This window comes from Monodelphis domestica, chromosome 4 (assembly GCF_027887165.1).
Source record: "Monodelphis domestica isolate mMonDom1 chromosome 4, mMonDom1.pri, whole genome shotgun sequence".
Classification (NCBI taxonomy): Eukaryota; Metazoa; Chordata; class Mammalia; order Didelphimorphia; family Didelphidae; genus Monodelphis; species Monodelphis domestica.
The window spans coordinates 439757395-439775725 of record NC_077230.1 but is presented as its reverse complement, the minus strand read 5'-3'; the positions used below and the strand labels follow the sequence as shown (position 1 = coordinate 439775725).

The following is an 18331-nucleotide window of genomic DNA, read 5'->3' as shown; positions in this document are numbered from 1 at the left end:
AAAACCTCCCCATTGGTCTCAGGGAACTTTGGGAGCTAATGGTATCTGCTTCATCCAATCTCTCCAAGGTCATTAGTGATCCCTGAAAATTCATATTTGACCATTCTCTTTTGCAGGTCCAAAATCATTAGGGATTTCCTAAGGTATGGAGGGGGAAATGCAAATAATGCTGCTTGACAGTTAAAGACTTTCACTACCTGGCTTCTCCCAGTTTCCCTGCATTCTACATTGCAACTAAACTGCCTGTATTTCCTAGAAGGAGCAGTACAATTCCAGCAAACACTCTGAGCTATTGTAGAGGCTGGTTCCAATGGCAAAAATTCTTCTTCTTCTAAATTCATGTTTATAGAATGTAAAACTTTTCTCACGGTTAGCTCAGGTGCCACCTTCTACATCAGGTCCTTCATTCTCTTGTCCAGTTTCTAATCCTTCTCACTATTGAAAATATTTTACATTTACTTGTTATATATTTGCACTTAAGAGTCTTCCCTTCCTCATCTTGCTCTTTTCCTCATTCTCTCTCTCCTATCTCTTTCTTTTGATCTCTCCTTCCTATGTCACTCTACTTTTCTGTCTCTCTCTCTGTGTCTCTGTCTGTCTGTCTCTCTCTCTCTTTCTCACTGTCTTCCTCTCCAGTCTTCTCCATTACTCATCATTTCCCTATGTCTCTACCTCCTGCCTCTTGGTTTCTACTCAAGTTGGAAATATAACAGTAACTCAGAGGCTCCAATCTCATAGCAAGAGCAGTTTGGCAGCTTACCATGTTATTGAAAGACTTAGTATGGACAAGAGATCACTTTGGAACTCCTGTACTGTCATTTAAGCACCCACTTCAACAGCAACTTTCCCAGCAGCATGAAGAGTACGTCCACACCTAGTGCAGCTACTATACATAATACCTTCATTTTCTTTCCACCTCTCCCTTGGAAAATTCTTAATTTTCCCTAATAATGCCCAACACAGGACATACTGCCTGAAACATACTAATTTTGTTGTTCAGTTTTCAGTCTTATCTGACTCTTTGTGTCTTCATTTAATGTTTTCTGGACAAAGATACTAGAGTAGTCTGCAATTTCCTTCTCCAGTTCATTTTATAGATGAGGAAACTGAGACAAACAGGATTAAGTGGCATGCCCAGGGTCAAAAACCTATTAAGTAAATCTGAGACCAGATGTGAACTGAGGAAAGGGAGTCTTCTGAACCACACGTCTGGAACTCAAGTCATTGCGCCCAGCTGCCCAACCTTTGTGATATAGAGGATATCATTATTCCCACTTAGGAGATGACAAAATTGCTGCAGACCATGGGTGAGCGACTTGCCCAGAGCCATACAACTAGCAAGTGGCTGACAAAATTATTGAACTTAGATTTTCTGGAGTCCCCAACATTGCTGATACTTCATCTATGCACCTACATGGCAGGCCACTAGATCAACTCTTTTACTTGAGGGATCTGTTTGACTTTAAGGGATTTTGACTTAAAAGAACTTGTTGGGAGATAGATGGCCAGATTGACAGCCTGATAGAGATGGACTAGATACACGATTACATTACTAAAAGGAGCTCCAGGGGAGAAAACGCCACCTCAAATTGCTGCTCAGATTCTCTTCTTTGGCTTGTTGCCCAGAACACTGTGGGGTTCAGTGCCCCGTCCTAGGTCACAGAGCTACGTTTCTGAGCCCACTTCTGAATCTGGAGACCTCATGATGCTGTTATACATGAATATGCGTCATCTACTGATCCATTAACCACTCATCCTTGTCTATACATGCATGCCTAGGTGTCTTATATGCATGCTTATATGTAAATGTGTATCAGTATATAATGGGTGGTATTTTGTCATAGTATACAGAGGTAATGCCTTTGGGAAGACATAGATTGCCTCTGACACATATTGATTGAATGCCAAACAGTTGCAGAGTAAATGCTGATCTGAGGTAGCAGAGGAAGCTCCTCATCTCAAGATTTTCATTCCTCCCCTCCCTGCCACCGGGAAAAAAAAAAGGCCATTGTATGTTTCAAAAAAGAAAAGGAAAGGAACAGAAATGAGAGGGTGGAGGATCACTACATAGATATTCTTACTTGTTCTTCTCCCACATAAATGAATAGGGTTGCCTGCTGATAACTCCTCTGATGATCTGGGGAGCTGCAGATTGGTCGATATCACCTTCTCATTGGAGACACAAAGACTCAGGATCTTCTCAGAAGAGGCAACACATACTAAGAGCTCCTTTATTGTCTCAGCAGAATCCTGATATTCTAATTAGGCTGGAAGTCAGTTCTTGGACCACTGCCTAGTCTAGTCCCAGCACTGCCTTCAGGGACAGTGTCCCTGATGTCCAACTCGATTTAGAAAACCCCAAAATAACTTTGCTGAGGTCATTGTCTCTGAATGGAAAGAAACAAAATCGAGTCATATCATAATGATACGGGGGCACAGTTTTCTCTCTGGACACCCCAAACTTCAGAAGTGTTCTAAGTCAAAGGAGACATAAGAAATTAAAGGAGCATCCCCCACCTTTGGAGCTTCCCCTACATCTTCAATTAACTGAGATGTGCTCCTCTCACTTCCTCTGGGATTAGCATTGGGTGGTACCTAATCTACACATCCCTTGAATTCCAAATATCATCCCTGATTCCCCCATTCTTAATGATTGACCTCATTCCTGATTGACCTCCTCCTCCCCCTTCCTCATCCTGTATATGGAAAAGCCTTTAGATGTCTCACTGGATATAACAGGATTCATCCTGGATGGAGACTCTACGTCATCAATGTGAGAAACACTTCAGCCATAGACAGTCTGTTCCAATCGAATATTTATATCAGGAAAGTTATTTCAGTGCAATGAATATGGGAACATGTTCAGCAAAAGTAGACCTTATTGAAGTTTAAATCTTTAAACTCCAAGATTTAGAGTTAGAAGCAAATTTGGAAATCATTTGGCTAAAGTCTCTTATTTTACAAATGAGGGACTTCAGGGGAAGGCACTTCAATGGTCTGGGCTACTGTAGCACAAGTGATAGTCTGAAAATCTGAAATTGCAAATGAGATCTCTGGAGTCAAACTGAGTTTTTACATTCTACTATGCTGTCCCTGAATGTGGAGTCAGCAAGTTGTTCAGTGGGTAGAATTCTGAGTCTGAAGTCAGCAAGACATCTTCCTGCGTTCAAATCTGGCCACAGACACTACTTAGCAGTGTGAACCTGAGCAAGTCTCTTAACCTTACTTTCTGCAGCTTTCTTATCTGTAAAATGAGCTAGAGAAGAAAATGGCCCAAGCACTTCAGTATCTCAGCTATGAAAAGCCCAAAGAGGGTCACGAAGAGTTGGAAACAAATGAAACCTTCTGAATAACTACAATCCTTAAAATTGTCTTTGTTGTTCTTGTTGTTGTTGTTTATACCCCTTTTAGCTACACTAAAGACCATGAAATAACTGGAAGAAACTCTAGAATAGTTCATGGCATAATCAATACACAGAAAAAAAAATTAGACATAAATTTTATCCAGAAGTTATACAGTGTTCAATATAGAAATTAAGCTATCAATTTGGAATCTAAAAACATAATTAGCAAAATAAGAAAATCCAAATATAAAGAATTTCTTCAAAAAAATAGAAACAGATAAAAACAAATTTGAAACATAAAAACCCTAAAGTGGCTTAAAATTTGACAGATAAACAAAAGTAAAGAGATTTTTTTTTATTTCTTCCTTCCCTTCAGCACACCACAGAAGACATCTTCTGACAAACTTTTACATATATGTAGATTATGGCCTTCTCATTTCCACTTCTCAACTCATTGTCCAATGGTAAACTTTCACAAATTGTTCTTTAGATATTAAATTTATACAGCTATATAATGTTCTTTTGGTTCTATTCATTTCACTCTTTATTAATCTCATTTAATTCTTTCTGTTACTAAAATTTTTAATCTGCTCATTGTTTCTCATGGTACATTACTATTCCACTAAAATCATATATGTTAATATAATTAGCTTTTCCTCAATTAAAGGATGTTTCCTATATTTCCAGTTGATTGCCACCAAAAAGAAAGCTGCTATAAATATTTTAGAACTTAGAGTTTCTTTCCCTTTTCCATTGAATTCCATGAAAAATAGTCTAAGTTCATCCACAGTTTTATAACTCTCTGTGTTGTTGGAGTGCTTTCAGGTGAAATTCTGGATTTGGACAGGTTGCCCTTGTCAGGAATGGCAGATTCCAATAGAAGTTCATATTTAAAATTTTTATGTTGAAATGCTTTAGGGAGTTAGTTTTTAATTGTATTCTATGTTTTTGATCTCCCTGATTTAAGTATCAGAATAAAATATTGATCATAAAAGGAATTTGGGAAGGGGGGTTGGGTATGTGTGGGAGTGGGGATGTGTATTTATATTTATGTAAGTATATATATATATAGGTTTGTATAGCTTTATACACAGACATATAAAATATTTATACACACATATCTTCCTATGTTTGTTCATATATATGTACATAAAAATGTATGTAGAAATTTATTCATTCGTTCATTTATTTCCTTGTCCAGGGCCTTTGATATCCAAGGTACAGCCTTGCAAGTACCCATAGAATACTCAAAAAATTGTTCATATGCTACATGCATAAATTTTTAAAACATGGGAATTATTTGTATATTTTTTCTTATCTCTTCATGCAAAAACATTATGATTGGTATTAGGTAGATCATTGACTTTTCTACAACTCTATTCTCCATTCCTACACTCTCTCTTTTCATGATGAAATTTCACAAATCCAGAGAGGATGGGGTTGGCAGGATGGATGAAAATCCCAAGCAGATGACAGTTTCAAATTCCAGATCTTTTAACTTACTACCTGTAGGACTCCACACATCTCTTTACCATCCTAAGCTTTTAGCTTTTCCCTTTAAAATTAAAGTGGTTAAATGAGATGGTGTTTAAATCAACTTCTAAGGTTGTTTTCCCTAAGTGTTTTCATAGGAAGGGCAGAGCCAAAAATGCAGCTTAGGTGTAGTAAAAGCTGAAACTGCTCTGACAATTCTTCTAAATCAGTATTTTAAAAGGCGCCTCCTGAGGACAGGAGTAAAAAACCAATAGCAAAACATAGTGAGGGGACTCTCCTGATGAATAAATTTTGAAAATTAGGCAGAGATCATCAATTTTCACAGGATAAGGAGGAAATAGAAGCAAAACTGCATTCACAGGAGTGACGGCCAAACACTCACCCCACCAGGGACACACACACACACACACACACACACACACACACACTCCTATTTTGCCAGGTTCTCAGTCTGGGCATAGGCCAACTTTGGGATCCTGGGAGCCTGCTACACCAACAATAGAGCACCCCACCCCCCAGCCCTTGAAATCCTAGCCTCTGGTACCTCCCTACCTTGAGGTCCTGAAGTTCATAGCACTTGGGCCTTTCAAAGCCTATGCTGTAGTGAAGACCTAGCTTCAGGGAAAAAAAATACTTCACAGTGCCTAGTCCTACTATTAGTAGAGAAGACAGCATGTGTAGCTTTCAGAATTCCTAGTCCACAGGCCATGAAAAAGCTGTGAAAATGACAACACAGTACAAGAAATACTTAAACCTAGAAAAATTTTTATTATGACAAAGAGAAAAGCATAGAGTTAATAGAGGATGGTAAGATCCAAGCAACCACGTGCAAAACTTTCTGAGGTGATGGAAAAACTCGAAAAGGAATTAAAAATTAAATGATAGGTGTAAGAAAAACAGAAAAAAAAATGAAAGTAATGGAAAAAGAAAATAGATTGAAAAGCAAAATTGGTCAACTGGAAAAAGCGGCATAAAAATCTAATGAAGAAAAGAGTTCCATGAAAAATAGGATGGACCAAAGGGAAAAGGAGGAAGAAAAGGTCATGGGAGACATTTAAAAATTAAAACTTGGAAAATATAAGCTAATGACTTCATGAGATATCAAGAAACAAAAAAAAAAAACAAAATCAAAAGAATAAAAAAATGGAAGAAAATATGATGTATCTCTTTCAGAAAACAACTAACCTGGAAAACAAATGGAGGAAAGACAATTTTAGAATTATTGCACTATCTGAAAGTCATGATTTAAAAAAAAAGCCTAGATATCATAATACAAGTAATTGTCAAAGAAAACTTCCCTGATATTCTTGAATAGGTTTAAATAGAAACGGAAATAAATTATAGATCACTTCCTTCAATAAATCCCTAAATGGCAACTTCCAGGAATGATATAACCACGTTCAAGAGTTCCCAGATCAAGGAGAATACATTATAAACAGTCAGAAAGAAATACTTCAAATATTATTGAGTCCTAGTCAGGACTACACAGGTTCCAGAAGCTTCCACATTAAAAAACCAGGAGGATAGAAATATGATATTCTAAAAAGCAAGGGAACTGAATTTATAACCAAGAATCACTTACTCATCAAAACTGACCATATTGGGGGCAGCTGGGTAGCTCAGGGGATTAAGAACCAGCCCTAGAGATGAGTGGCCCTAGGTTCGAAACTGACTTCAGACATTTCTCAGCTGTGTGACCCTGGGCAATTCACTTGACCCCCTTTTCCTAGCCCCACCACTCTCCTTCCTTGGGACCAATACACATATTGATTCCAAGATGGAAGGTAAGAGTCTTAAAAGAATGTCCGTATTCTTTCAAGGGAAATATAGACATTTAATAAAATAGAAGATTTATAAGCATTTATGAAGAAAAGACCAGACTTAAATAGAAAATCTGATGCCCAAATACAAAATTCAAGAGAAGCAGAAAAAGATAAACTAGAATGAGAAAAATGTAAGAGTTTCATTTAAGTCAAATTGTTTACATTTCTATATAGAAAGATGCTGGAGGACATCAAAGCCACACTGTTTGACACGGTTACATGTGGAAGCTAGGGGTCACAAAGTGGCCATCATGAAGGACAGAAACATCCACTCAGACCCCCCTCTGTGTGACTTCTTTCACTAATATCACTTATTATTGGAATTGATTGACAGTATAAAATAGATGAGAACAAAATGCCTACAGGATTAATACAGATGTCCCATGCTATTCACCCAGCATATCACCAAAAGGTCATAATTATTTACAGAATTAAACTTAAAGAGTCCTATGTACCCACTTAGGTAGAAAACCCCCTTTTCCCAGGTTAAACTGCTATCAAAGCTGCATTTAAATTCTCTTCCCCCACTATGAGCCAGGGATGACAGGTGGATTAATCACCTCTCAGGCAGAGACTGGTATGCTACACTCCACTTATTGTTGTGCTTTCTGAAATCTAGGCAATCTGTCCTGGAAGCCTTAGTGAAACATTAAAAAAATGATTGCCTGATATTAACAAATACCTAAAACTGAGTTGTGTTTCTGTTACCCTTTGACCCCACCCTTAGCAGCAATGGCTTTGTTGATTGTCTCCTAAGAAATACTGATTAATTATCTATTTGATTAAAAATAATTAATGATTTTTCTTGAGCTTGTCTACAAGTCTGAGCACCTCACAGGTTAATGAAGAGCTGACCTCTGGCTATCCTGTCTGTGACAAAAACATATTTGTAGTTTGTAAAAGCTTTGTTTTTGTTGTCAGAATCTATAGCAACATAGAATGTAGGATAATCATAGAATGTTAATTAAATAATTTGTTAAAAGTTAATGTATGGTATTGTGATGATTAAAATAGTTGGTTGTCATAAACTGTAGTGGTTAAAATAGTTGATGGTTTAAATTGTAACCACAGAAGATATGGTTTCAAGACAGTCTCTTGTTTTTAAATCAAATATAAGGTGGTCACCAGTAATAGTAATCATAGATATGATTATTATTTTCCTCTATTCTGATTTTTTCCTGTTAATTTTTCTCTTTTCACCCTATTCCTCCCCAAAAATGTTTTGCTTCTGACTATCACCTCTCTGAAAGCACTTTCCCTTCTATCAGATGCCCCTTCTTTTAGCTCCCTTACCACTACTTTCCTGTAGGCTAAGATGTATTTCTATACCCAAGTTTGGATGTTAAGCCAATTCTGATGAAAGTAAGGTTTAAGTCTTGAACACCCCTACACCTATCCTTCCACTGTAAATGCTATTGTTAGCCTCTTTTGTGTGAGATAATTTAACACACTGTACCCCTTTCATTCTTTTTCCAAGTGCACCACTTTTTATCACTGCCTTATTTTTTCTTGGATGTTATCATAGTCAACCCACACCTGTGCTCTTTGTCTATGTACACTCCTTCTTACTACCCTAATAAAGAAAAAAATTCTTAGAAAATATTAGTAGCATCTTCTGATGGAGGCTGTATACTCTTTATCCTTATTAAATCCCTTATAAGTTATCTTTCATATTTAATTTGTAATGCTTCTCTTGGGTCTTGTGTTTAAATGTCCGTTTTTTTCTATTCATCTCTTATCTTTTAATAAGGAATTCTTTGAAGTCTTTAATGTGATTAAGTATCCATTTTTCCCTCAATGGATTTTACTGTTTTGTACTGTCTTAATGGATAGGTGATTGTTGATTATAATCCTAGTTCCTTTGCCTTCAGAATATATTCCAAGCCCTCTGGTTCTTCAGTGTAGAAACTACTAAATCATGTATTGTTCTGATTGTGGTTCCATAATATTTGAAGTTCTTCTTTCTGGCTACTTGCATTATTTTCTCCTTGACTTGAGAGCCTAAGAATTTGACTATAAAATTCATGGGACTTTTTATTGGCAGATATCTTGCAGCAGGTGACTAGTGATTCTTTCTATTTCTATTTTACCCCCTGGTTCTAAAATATCAGGACAATTTTTCTTGATAATTTCTTGAAAGATGGTGTCTAGGCTCTTTTGTTTATCAAGACTTTCAGTTCATTAATTTTTAAATCATTAATCCATTTCCCAACTGAAGAACATGCCCTTTAATTCCAGTTCTTTGTCACCACAAAAAGAGCAATTATAAATATTTTTTTCAATTTTCTCCTTATCTTTCCACCTAGAACTTAAGAGAGATGAAGCATCTCCCTAGTGTATGTTTTTTTTTTGTTTCTGCCAACATTGTTTTAAGTGAGAAAAAAAGGCAGAAGGGGAAAAGAAAATTAATGATCCTCTTTGTTTTCTAGAAATTAATGTTGAAATACAGTTGAATGATAGAAGAAGCTTGGTGAATGAAGATCTTGCTATGCTTAGCTGTCTTATTCAGAGAAACAATGTGAGCTATCATGTTATGAGTTGCTTTTGCATCATGAGATCCTCTTTGCATCATTCATGAGCTCCTCTTAGGCGCCATGTTGAGGAAGAGAATAGACTGGTCAGTATCCACTGATATCTCAGTTCTGCATCTGACTTTTGAGAATTTAACATTATGCCAAAAATTGCCTCTTCCTGAAATTGCCCTCAACTCCTAGGACCTGTTAATCCTAAAACATATTATCCATCCCTGCAGCCTTTTCACCTTAGAACATTGCTATAAAGTGCTAGTTCCTGTCTTCCATCAATGAGTTCTTCCATTTGGGGAAGAGGTTCAAGCAGGCTAACATTCATTCCACTCCTGGATTTGCTTCTGACATTCCAGACTTTGAGATCATGCCCCTAAATACTTTTCTTCCCATCTCAAGTTTCAAGTTCTATTTGTGTCATCATCTTTTCCCATTGGAATATAAGCTTGATGAGGGCAGGGACTGTTTTTTGCTTATATTTGTATTCCCAGTGCTTAGCATAATGCCCAGTATATAGCTAATGCTCAATAAATATTTATTGTATGGCAAATGTAAAACCCAGTGAAATTTCTTCTTGGCTATGGGGGCATGGTGGTGAGGAAGGAGTGGAGGGAAAGAACATGAATCATGTAACCATGGGAAAATATTCTGAATTAAGTGATTGAATAAAGCTTCAATTCAAAAAATAAAATAAAATTCTATGAAGAAAAAAATAAAAATAAATGTTTGTTGCCTTCCTATAGTTTGCTTTTAGAATGCAGAAAATATTATGATTAAATGAGTAGCTGGATGGTATTGCTAAGGACTTTTTGCAGTTATTATCTTGTTTGATCCTTACAACATTGGATTGCAAAATGAGAGTGAAAGAAAGAAAAGGGGTCTTTGTGATAAAGATATTTACTATAAACAAGGAAGGTCCTGCCTCACCAACTTGGCCAGAGCTGCCTTTATGTTCTTGTTCCTCAGGCTGTAGATAGCAGGGTTTAGGGTGGGGGGCACCACAACATAGAACACAGACACCAAGAGATCAAGCACAGAAGGAGTGTCAGAGGTAGGTTTTACATTAGCAATAAATGCAGTTGAGAAGAACACAGTGGTCACAAGGAGGTGGGGCAGGCAGGTGAAGAAGGCTTTGGACCTGCCTTCTGTGGACGGCATCCTTAGAACAGTGGAAAAGATATAGAAATAAGAGATCACAATATAGAAGAAACAGCCCAGACCCAAAACTGTGGTTGTGACAGTGGTTCCAATTTCAGCAAAATTTGGCTGGGAACAGGAGAGTTTGAGCAAATGAGGGATCTCACAGAAGAACTGGCCAAGCACCTTGGCTTCACAAAAGGGTGCAGAGAAAGTGCTGACTGTGTGCATGATGCCTGAGAGACTCCCACTGACCCAGGAAGCAGCTGCCATCTGCAGGCAGGCTCCTCTGCTCATGAGGGTCTCATAGTGGAGGGGGCAGCAAATAGCAGCATATCGGTCATAGGACATGACTGTGAGCAGAGCCAGCTCAGCACAGGCAAACAGAACAATACAATAAATCTGCATAGCACATTCAAGGACAGAGATGGAGTTGCTGTGGGTCAAGGAAGTGAAGATGGACTTGGGCACCGTGACAGAGATGTAGCAGAGATCTAGGAAAGACAAATGTCTCAGGAAGTAGTACATAGGAGTGTGAAGATGCTGGTCAATGGTGGTGACAAGTATAATGAGCAGATTGCCCATCAGGGCTGCCAGATAAATCAGAGAGAAGAGCACAGCATGTAAGATCTGCAATTCCCAGATGTCAGAGAAGCTCAGGAGGAGGAAGTTGGTGATGATCGTGTGGTTGGCGATTGCCTTCCTAGGGATACAGAAGAAAAAAATGAGGAGGGACCAAGGAGAAATTGAAGCATAGCTCTGTGGGTCAGAGAATCATAGGCTTTCTTTTTAAACTCAAAGCACTGAAAGGGAAAAGAGTCTCCTATGTGATCATTGAGGACCTTGAGGATTTTGACATTCTTATGAGCTTCTGCTTGGTTGCAGGCATTAATCATTCTCTGAACTGGAACCTAAGTCAGAATCTCAAATACCTATTAAAGGCAGTGAATGTCCTAGTAGCTGGACCTCATTCTTCTCAGCACTATCTAGCCATTCTTTCAGATGCCTTTTGAATAAAGATCAGTTCACAAAAAGAAAAATCCTACTGGTGCTAATTCAAAGGGCTTACCTGGTCAAATCCTGGAGGGTGGGAAGGAGAATAGAGCCAGAGAAATAATGTAAACTAGAACAAAGAGGCCATTTCTAAAAAATATTTGAATGCACAAATAGGAAGATGGTGAGTATCCAGAGACAAGAGGTCATCACTATTGATAAGACTCAGTCTCTGTAGTAGTGTGTTTAGTGCTAGTTAGCACAATATTTTAGAGGAAAGCCAGGAAAAACTGGAGGGTATCCACATGAGGAGTATAACAAACTCATACTCATTTTATATAGTCAACATACTAAAATACCATTTTCAAATTTGCCAAGCATGTTAAGTGGAAAAATGTAGTGAGGGATGAGAATGAGCTGTTACATAGTGTGTACTATATGCCAGGGATTAGACATATATTGAGCACATTATTACTAATTATATCTCATTTTTTTCATCTGAATTATCTCAGAGACATTATCATTACCATTTTACAATTGAGAAAGCAGAAAAATAGAAGATAAGCTACTATTACAGGCTCTCAAACATAAAAAGTGTCTGAAGTCAGATTTGAATTCTGACCCAAATGCCACTAACTGCCTCAAGTTCTTATTATGTTCCAAGAACTATTAAAGTGCTAAGTAAGCAAATAGAGAAGCCCCAAGATAGTCCCTGGTCTCAAAGAGCTCATTCATTCTGAAATAGAGGAATCACACATAAAACCAAGAGTTCTATTGCAGACCAGAAGGAAAGACCTGAACATTCAAAGAGTTGTATGAAGTGATGCTTCACTTCACAGCAGTGAGGATGATGGCAAGACCTAGAGGAATTTGAAGATACTATCCAGGCAGATGGCAATATCTGTGTATGTAGAGGGTATAGTAAGAGGGATAATGGCATGGGCTTTTCATATCTCACTAGAAGAATTGCAATTGGTTATTCAAAGATCATAGAAGCATTATAAACAATCATATTAGTCTTTCTGATTGGCTATCCCATGGAGGCCTGGGTAGCCCCTGGGTATGTGGGAAGGCTACTAAATAAAGTATGTAATTTTGTACTCAAAATTACCATGAGAAACATTGGCACTGGGGGAGGGGGAGATGCCGATGGACATCATTTTAATTGTAAGAAAGTGAGACTCAGAGAAGATAAATGACTTATCCTTGGTCACATTGCTAAAACGTGCAAGAAAGAAAATTTGAACTCAGATCTTTCTTATTCCAAATCCAGCATTGAAAGAAATCACTGGATTTCACAGTCAAAAGAAGTCCAGAAGATGTATAATCCAAATTATTCAAGTCAACTTGTCTCTATTTGAGCAATCTACTGAGGGGAAACATGCTATTGTGGATGAGAGAGAGAAATACAATATACAGCAAAGACTAGGTTTTTCAATGAAATCTCATGAAAGAAGAAAATAGAACTTTGGCTACTAATGGGAGATAGGACTGGAATCTCCAGCTAAGAAAAGCAAGTGAACAGTTGGGAATATACTCTTCTTCTTATCCTTCTGAACTGAGGAGGAAGGGAGTAAATCTCACTGATTTTATCCAGATGCAAATCCCTCATTCATCAGAAGAGACCCAGATTAACCATTTTTCTTTATAAGTGGTGGATAGAGATTTTTCCCTTTGGGGAAGGCAAGAGACTATCCAATTTAATGATTTTCCTTCAAAGCTGTATCTCTGCCTCAGGAAATTACATTAACATGACTCCACAAAGATCCTAAGGTATTCTGGGACTTGGGTCCTTAGACCTGAACCTCAACCCCTGAAGAAACTTTAGGTGGAAAAAAGAATAGGGACCTCCTGTTTCCCTCTTCCCTAATCTACCATCCCAGATCTATCAACTAATAAATAGATCTTATAATTTACCAAAGAATTAGACATCTTTTCTTCAGTGCACTAAGGGGATCACAAATGACAATTATCTAGAAAAGAGAATAGAAGCCAAATATTGAAGGGGATTTTTTCTTACTCTCCAACTCTGGTCAGAGATCCAACTACATTTTCTCTGGGACAGCTCTGCCTGGGAGGGAAGTGGTATTTCTCTTTATCTGTTCCCTCCCTCTCAGTTACCTGTAAAACTTTGATTTCTGATCACCCACTAGTACACTACCTCCTCATGTAGCTCATACCATTTTGGCATAGTTTTCATTTTTAGAAAGTTCTTTGTGATATTAAGCCCAAATTAACATCAGTTTTTCACAGTTAGTCAAATTACTTTTAAAAAAGCCAATCCATCAAAAACCTGAGCACACCTCTTATTCCTCACTTAATACCTCTCTGGGTTATACATCCCTAGTTTCTTCTAATTAGCTTGTTCTGATATGTTCTATGAGTCCTTTGCTATGCTGATTTCAGTCCTTTCTATATTATTCAGATAATCAATCTCTTTCCTAAACAGGACCGCCTAGGAATGTACATGAAACTTTAGCTGTTGTCTTACCAGGGTAGAGAATATCATGGATGGAAGAGCCAAGTTGCAAAAATCACAGATACTAGGGGTTCCTGTGCAAACAAAATAACATGAAACAACCAAACAGCTCTCAACAGACATAATTTACTTCCTCTGGATATCATAGATTCTGCCTCCTTGGAAATTTCCCACTAAGGTAGGTTGCCTGCCTACCTGTATGAGGGATATTGCCAAGAGGAACTTCTGAGCAAAATGTCCTCTAAGATTCTTTTTGATTGAGATTCTAAGTAATGTAAACGGGGTACTCCTTAGATCTGTTTTCTTAGACATCCTTCCAGTCCTAAGACCACAAAGAAATCTCTTCCTCATTTGGTGTCTCCACCTTTGTAAATCCTGTGTACTTGGTTCCAAAGAGGAACCCAATTTGTTCAACAAATTCACAGGATATTTTAGCCACTTAATATGTTAATACTGTCAGAATTTACATTTGGAAAGATGTCTGAAGAAATGTCAAGATCATCGAATCTGAGAGTAAGAAGGAAGCTAGTAACTATCCAATCCAAACAATGCACCAAAGGAATTCTTACCATGATGTTCCATTACAAGTGGTTGTACAGGTTCCGCTCTAGGGGCTCCAGAGTGGGGAAGCCCAGCACCTCCTGGGACAGTCAGCATCTCTTTGAAGCAGCTTGTTTTATTAGGAAGTCATTCCTGACATTTGAACTAAAATGTCCTCTTTCTCCCATTGCTCTTGCTTCTGACCACTAGGATCAAATTGAAGAAAGCTGATTCTTTGTTCTCATAACAGCCTACAAATATTTGAATATAATTGTTATTCCCCTCTCCTACATCCTACTACCTCAATCCAACTATTCTCCAGGATAAACATTTCCTCATTCCTTAAACTGACTAATATTTCAATTGATAACTTTTATCCGGGGCTCATGGAACTTCAAAGATACTTGTGATGAATTCCATGGTGGTTTACGAACTTGGATGGATTAAGATACATCTTTGTTATTAATAGCTTTGAAATGAACTTCAGCATGATTTTCAATTACATAAAAACATTATCCCAAAAAGAAGTCTGAAGCCTTCACCTGATTGTCAACAGGGCATAAGACACACACAAAAGTTGAGTACATGTGTTAAATAAAGAGAAAGAATTAAAACTATAGAAGTCATTATATTGTAGGATCTGGGGGAAAATTTATGAATATGTTCTTCAAAATGATTTCCTATTTTCCCCTTCCTCTGCCTTCTGGAGGTGACCGAGGCAGCTAGTTAATACAGTAGCTGAGTTTTGGACTTCAAATCAGGATGCCCTGAGTTCAAAATATAGTTCAAACATGGCCTTAACTCTGTGACATGGCATTGAACATAGCATTTATCTGTTCTCAGACTCAGTTTCCTCATCTGTAAAATAAAGATAGCATTGGCATCCAACACCTAGAGTTAGTTTAAGGATTAAGTGAAATATTGATTTCTGAATTTTGCAAACCCTTAAAGTGCCATAAAACTGCTATCTAGTGTTATTGTTATTTTACAAAGATGGTCATTCAAAGACACAGAGGTTTTTGTATTTGATCCAGTGCTGTGTTTAAGCATGTCCCACGATCATCATCACCATAACTTGATTTTGGCATAGCCACAAAGATAGACTTGATGCAGAATTGTGTTTTATCTTCTTCAAACGATTTCAGTGGGTATGCCAACCAATTCTATCAGAAGAAATAGAAACTCTCAAAAGTGATACACAAAGGAACAACTTTCATCAAATTCATAACTGCATTGGAAAGGTCAGATGAGAGAAATCATATTGCCTGACACACTGAGTAGTGGCCTTGGAAGCAGGAACACTCAGATTTAAAATTGGCCTCAAACATTATGCAAGTCACATAGCCTTTGTGAGCCTTCATTTCATTATGCATCAAATGAAGATAGTAGTACCAGTAACAACTACTCAATTGAGATGATGTATGGAAAGTATTTTTCAAACCTGAACATCTTCAGAATGGGCTCAAATATATTAGATCATGAGCCTTTTCCCAAAGCATGAGTGGTCATAAGATGTGAATAAATAGGTCACAAGGAATCGCAAAATCCTTAGGAAAATTGTTCCACATTACTCAAAAAATGCAAATCAACATACTTTTTAGGTTTTACCACATACACAGCAAAACAGCAAAGATGACAAAGGGGGAGAATATTCCATTTGGAAGGAGTTGGTGAAGCATTGCTGCCCTTTGGGGAACCAATTTGGGAGAGAAGAAAATGCCTGGAATATTCATCCTCTCTCATGGAGAGCTCCCACTGCTAGGGATAGATCACAAAGGAGGTCATTGACAAGAAGAAACAGCTCAATAACAATAAAATGCTGATAGCAGGACTTTTGTTGTAGAAAAGAAGCAGAAACCAAGTAGATGGCCATCAATGGTGAGAAAGTTGGTACATGAATGGATTGCCCAATTTCTATGCCTTAAGAAATAATGACTGTGAAAGAGAGAGAGACATAGTAAGTTTTACAAGAAAGGACACCAACTGATGCCAGCAGAGCCAAGAAAACAGCAGGGACATGTTCATCACAACTGACAACTGTCTCTCAAAAAAAAAAGCATGCTCATGGCAATCGTTAAAGTTTAATCTGTATTATTAGCATCTTCTCCAAACCATTTCCAATTATAGAGCGTCAATAAAGATTTATTTTTATAAGCAAACTAGATATGGTAGCATTTGATATTTTCTGAGGTGGAAATGGTCACACTCAAAATTTAACAATACCTCTTAAAAGCCAGTTTAATCTGATGCCACCCAGCATGCTCCTGAAAACAGTATGCACGATGGTTCATTACAATAGTGTGAATGGAAAGAAGAACAATGAAAAATAGGAATCCAAGAACTGAATGAATAAAACTTGCAAATAAAGGAGGGGAAAGGAGAAAATGCACCTTCCTCTCTCTTTTGCACAGGTGAGATCTTTGGATATGGAACACTATACATTTGGCTAAAATCCATTTACATAGTTTTAGTGACTCCTTTGACACCTTCCCTCACCCACCTCCTCCTTACTTTTTCATTCTTTGTTTCAAGAAATGGCTCTCTTGGGAGGGAAAAGAGCAGGGCTATATTTGGAGCTTCAAGTAATATTAAACATTTTTTAAAATGGAATAAGTGGAAAAAAATTGAATCACTCAAAATGTCTAAATACTAGACAACTTAATATTACAAAGCCTCTATTATAAGCACATTGTGGTAAGTACATTAATATTTTCTTCATTATCAAGGAGAACATAGTGAAATGAGCAGAGTCCTGGGTCAGGAGTTACAAGACTTGGGCTCAAATCTTAGCTCTCTTATTTACCACATGTATTGGCTCACTTTGTCACTCTGGGTTTCACTTTCATCATCCACAACATGAAGAAGTTACATTTATTGGATTCCCATCCAGGTGTAAAGCTTTTTTTCCCCTATTATAAGAGTGGGAGGGTTGATTCACTCAATGGATCAATCAATCCCCCAATCATTTTAGGTGGGATGGGATGAGCTGGGGTGATCAATCCATGGCTCAATCAGCCACAATCCTTATACTATAAATACTTTTCTTTTCCCTGGGATTCCTCAGGCCCCTCATTCACTAGTTTTTGGTGGTCCTTGGGATTTCTTCTACCTCCACTCCATAGAATCTGATGTTCAATTGGTTTAATGAACGTAATTTTAGAATATTTAAAGAATAAATCTAGGACTTCACTCCCTTCTGAATTAATGTAATATATATTTTCACTTAGAAATATCAAAATTGAATCTGACATTTCTATCCTCCAATGTTGTTAACAGTTTAAAATGGTATAAGTTTAATTCACATGAAAATCTCCATGAACTTTAAGTGATTTGTCTTAGATGTGAATTCATTACTTTAGCTTACTCAACATGAGAAAATGACCTTCACTAATTAAATCAGCAATTATTCTGAATCTTAGAGTTTTAGAGAGTTGCCTGAGGCACTGAGATATTAAATGACTTACTCATGATCTTTCTCCCAATAGGTGTCAGAAATGGGACTTTTCCCATGTCACCCATATTCCTAAGCTTGTTCACTAATGCTACAGTGTGCTACACTGACAATCTTTATGCCAACTAATACAATGTCCTTCAGTATTGTGAAGAAATTCACCATGAAAAATAGCATGATATTCTATTTCCACCAGTCTTATTGATAGCAAAAAGTAAATACTGAATTATGAGAATTGTTTGAGATGTCTTACTTTATTGTAGGTTAATACTGGCGTGCTTTGCATGAATAGAGTGATAATTTCCTCTCACCTTACATGTCCAGGGAGTAGTGTGACATGAAGAATCTAAAGGATATCCAAGCAGAAAAGTCCCTGAGACCTTCTGAGATAGGTAAGTCAGCCTTCCTTCTTATCTCTGAGAGAACTGGGAGCTAACTACTACTAGATCTTTATCACCTTTACTCTTTAAGGGTTTCAAAATGGACTGGTTTGGGGTATTTTTACAGTTGAAACATCCTTAAATTTTATCATATCACCTTGCTCA

General features: G+C 37.4%; 1 protein-coding gene across 1 annotated transcript; it reads right to left on the bottom strand.

The window, feature by feature from the left end:
* Positions 1-10086: 10086 nt before the first annotated feature.
* On the bottom strand, positions 10087-16626 carry LOC100616903 (olfactory receptor 14A16-like). The gene is made up of 2 exons (XM_007492521.2): positions 16559-16626; positions 10087-11026 (listed from the first exon to the last, which is right to left on the bottom strand). The coding sequence occupies exons 1-2, from the start codon at positions 16624-16626 to the stop codon at positions 10087-10089; spliced, it is 1008 nt and encodes a 335-aa protein (XP_007492583.1).
* Between the last annotated feature and the right edge of the window lie 1705 nt (positions 16627-18331).

What these genes read in the sequence shown, in the direction of transcription:
- LOC100616903 (XM_007492521.2), bottom strand. Translation starts at nt 16,626, where the DNA reads ATGAACCATCGTGCATACTGTTTTCAGGAGCATGCTGGGTGGCATCAG. An exon ending in ATTAAACTGGCTTTTAAGAG is followed by an intron (nt 11,027 to 16,558) that starts GTATTGTTAAAT and finishes CTGTATCCCTAG; the next exon opens with GAAGGCAATCGCCAACCACA.